The following is a 3,572-nucleotide window of genomic DNA, read 5'->3' on the forward strand; positions in this document are numbered from 1 at the left end:
TGAGTGAGTGAGACATAAAGAATGGTATTTTTAAAATTTTAGTTTTTTGTACTGGTTTTATTTTTAGATGCGTGGTTTCATCGTTATCCTCGCACGGCACCAAGCCACAAAAACCAGATGATACATAACTCACAAGAACTGCTTATCATCATCATCATCATCATCATATCTCCCCACCAACAAAATGGAAGCAAAACCTCTAGATTTAGAAAACCCTGATTCTGAAACACCATCAGAAGACCTCTCCATTGCTCCCTTTACCTCCATCACTCTCTCTCTTTCCACTCTCCTCCCCATCCACTTCATTTCCCCACCAAAATTCTCACCTAAAATTGTCAAAATCCCTAATCAAATCTCTTCTCTGTGCAATCTCTCTCTCTCCAACACCCTCTCTCCCACCAAACCATTCTTCAAATCAACCGTCTCCGCGAATCCTCTTCAAAACCCATTATCTTTAAACCCTCGCCGCCCTTCTGACCCCTCCAATGCCGCCGGTCTACGTCGTGCTTCTGTAGTCTGGTTCCGTAACGACCTTCGTGTTCACGACAATGAATCTTTATCTTCTGCTAACAATGAATCAATGTCAGTTTTACCAGTTTACTGTTTCGACCCTAGAGACTACGGGAAATCTTCATCCGGGTTCGATAAAACCGGACCTTACCGGGCATCCTTCTTGATTGAGTCGGTTTCCAWTTTGAGAAAGAATCTTCAGGCAAGAGGGTCGGACCTTATAGTCCGTATTGGAAAACCTGAAACGGTTTTAGCTGAATTAGTGAACGAAGTTGGGGCAGAGRCTGTGTATGCACATAGAGAAGTGTCTCATGATGAGGTTAAGGGTGAAGAGAAGATTGATACAAAGTTGAAAGATGAAGGAGTGGAGGTTAAATACTTCTGGGGAAGCACTTTGTACCATATTGATGATTTGCCATTCAAGTTGGAAGAAATGCCCACTAATTATGGTGGGTTCAGGGAGAAAGTGCAAGGCTTAAAGATCAGGAAGACCATAGATGCACTTGATCAGCTGCGAGGATTGCCAACCGGCGGTGATGTGGAGCCCGGTGACATTCCTTCTTTGGTTGATTTGGGTCTTAACCCTACTGCTACCATGACTCAGGTATCACTTTGATCAATTTCCAATTTGTGTTGCTACTTATGTTATCATCAAGTTTTWAATTTGTGCCTAATTAGCTTTAATTAAAGCATATGACTTTCTTTGCATCCCAAATATAAGAATTAAATGATATTCGCTTGATTACCTTAAGATAATAAGCTCTTTGGTTGGTTTTCCTATGTCCTSCATGGATAAAGCTGTCTGTGTGTTGATTAATCTCTCTTGTACAGACCGTGAAGGTTTTTGTTTGGGTGGGTTTTCTATGGATGGATGGAGCGTGTTTTTTTAACTGTGAGGGACAAAATTGGAATAACCGTGCCTTTCTGTATAAAGCTCCACCTAGAAACTTACTCAATAAGTCACTTTCTATATCATTAAGCCACTACCAAACAATCTAGCTGACCGAATAAGCTGTAAGGCTCATTAAGATCATTAAGTTGCCAACAGACATGCCCTAAGAGCTTTAAGTGTTGTTTAGGCAAAAGCAASTGCTAATGCTTCACTTGTTGGAGGGGAGAGTGAAGCACTGGAGAGGCTTAGAAAGTTTGCTGCTGAATGCCAATCACAACCTCATAAAGATGGAAGTAGTGATAGCAGCATGTATGGCGCCAATTTCTCTTGCAAAATCTCTCCATGGCTCGCAATGGGATGCCTTTCTCCTCGATCCATGTTTGATGAGTTGAAGAAATCTGCTTCTAGGTATGTTCAAATATTTGCTATTTACTTGTAGAAAAGATGTTTAATTTCCTTTTGTATTTACAAAGAGAGTAAAATGTAGAACCATTTCTGCTGCTGCTGCAAACCGGAAAGATGGTGGTGATACTGGGATGAACTGGTTGATGTATGAGCTTCTATGGAGGGATTTCTTCAGGCAAGTCACTTGGTTTCTGCTTATGGTTATGGGCAGATTGATAATTACTTTCCATGGTTTTTTGCTTATTAAGCTGTTGATTTGTTTCCAAAAACTGCAGATTCATCACCAAGAAATACAGTTCTGCAAAACAMCACAATGGTGCTCCAGTCACTGCTTGTACTGGTGTGGTTGCATGAGGGGTTTATGTTTCAAGACTTAATGGCAAAGGGAGAAATATATCGTTTCTTTGATCAACGATATCCTATAACCCGAGATAATTCTATCAAAAATGATATGTTTCTTCAAAGTATGTTTTTTGTTTTCATTAGAATGGTGATATATTTGGCATGCTTTCTAAAAGCAGTGCTTCACATTATTTGGGTGAGATTTTGAATGGCAAATCATGTGTTGTAGATTGCAATCTGTTCATGTGTTTCCATAAATCTTWAGAGTTGGATCTCAATTGAAGTTATGATATGCATCTACAAATGGTAATGCAGTAGAACAAAATAATACCATTGCTTTTACTTGGAATGCCCCAAATGCRAAGGTGCAGGAAATAAAATTCAAACAACCACGGAATGGAAGGAAAGCAGGCAGCTGATACTATATAACAATCATCAATATGGGACAAGATGTTACAAATGAATTTCTATGTCTATAATCTCCTGTAGCYAGAAGAAACAAATTTAGCTTTCAACAAATAACTGAGGGGAGAAATGAAGAATGATCGGTAAAAGGATTTCTTAAATGATGCCAGAAACTTTTAGGGATGATAAGACAACAAATATGAGCCAAAGTGACATGAAATACACGCAGGTGACCCAAGCCCAACCCCTAGGTCCTCCAAGCTCACCACCAAACACAATCCGTCTAAGTACCAAAACTGAAATTGCCCCCACGGAAGTTGAGAAGAAAACCAGCAGCGAGAAGCTCAGCCCCTCTGCGTTCTCAATATACAAAGGTTCCCCATATGCGATGAAGTTGTAAAGTGTGTCGATCAGCCATGGAACTCCAATTCCCACATAAATGTTCACTGAATTGCTACACAAAGCAAAGTCAGCAGTTTTTTTTGAACAATGTTACTCCGGTTTAAAAGTTGAGTACTAACCTGCAAGTAATATTTGCAATGGCAGAATCTGCAGTTTTTTGTCTTTCAGCAGCAATCTTACTTGCCACTAAATCCGGCCATGAGGTTCCACTTGCCAATGCAGTGAATGCTATCACATAACYGTTAATCCCTACAGACATCCATCAAGTATAAGTTTGACTTATAAACAAAAAGGGAAGATTGAATTTAGTCACTTGGTAATAAGAACCTGTAACGCAGCTGATTAGGTCAGTTAGCCTCGTAACAACGTAAGCTATCCCACTGATGAAACACAAAGAGCAGATAAAAGCAATCCAACCATGAGCGATCTGATATGGAGGCACAAACGCAAATAGCAGTTTCCATGGAGCAACAAGACCATGCCACAAAACCTTTGCCACCCACCACCAACTCGTATTGGCTTCTCTCAGTTTTGTGCTTTCCAACTGTTGTTCAAAGAAATCAAGAAAAGTAGGCTGCGTCAACTCATCATTCTCTCTCTCTCTCTCTCTCTCTCT

At 40.2% G+C, this 3,572-nt stretch overlaps 2 protein-coding genes across 3 annotated transcripts in view; one reads left to right on the forward strand and one right to left on the reverse strand.

Moving 5' to 3' along the window:
• The first annotated feature begins 132 nt into the window (after positions 1-132).
• LOC112505147 (blue-light photoreceptor PHR2-like) lies at positions 133-2,402 on the forward strand. Its single transcript, XM_025109094.1, has 4 exons — positions 133-1,114; positions 1,590-1,810; positions 1,890-1,982; positions 2,083-2,402. The coding sequence occupies exons 1-4, from the start codon at positions 185-187 to the stop codon at positions 2,159-2,161; spliced, it is 1,323 nt and encodes a 440-aa protein (XP_024964862.1). The 5' UTR covers positions 133-184; the 3' UTR covers positions 2,162-2,402.
• Positions 2,403-2,547: 145 nt separating this feature from the next.
• Positions 2,548-3,572, reverse strand: part of LOC112505148 (magnesium/proton exchanger) — a 2,860-nt gene continuing 1,835 nt past the window's right edge. Inside the window, exons 6-8 of one of the 2 annotated variants that reach the window (XM_025109095.1) lie at positions 3,284-3,500; positions 3,076-3,205; positions 2,548-3,008 (exon numbers count right to left, since the gene is read on the reverse strand). In XM_025109095.1, coding sequence (XP_024964863.1) covers positions 2,711-3,008; positions 3,076-3,205; positions 3,284-3,500 — 645 coding nt within the window. In that variant the 3' untranslated portion in view covers positions 2,548-2,710. The remainder of the gene's footprint in view (positions 3,009-3,075; positions 3,206-3,283; positions 3,501-3,572) is intronic. The other variant, XM_025109096.1, reaches the window with a different exon arrangement.

Source organism: Cynara cardunculus, unplaced genomic scaffold (genome assembly GCF_001531365.2).
Source record: "Cynara cardunculus var. scolymus isolate 2C unplaced genomic scaffold, CcrdV1 Un_Scaffold_8705, whole genome shotgun sequence".
In the NCBI taxonomy this organism is placed as follows: domain Eukaryota; kingdom Viridiplantae; phylum Streptophyta; class Magnoliopsida; order Asterales; family Asteraceae; genus Cynara; species Cynara cardunculus.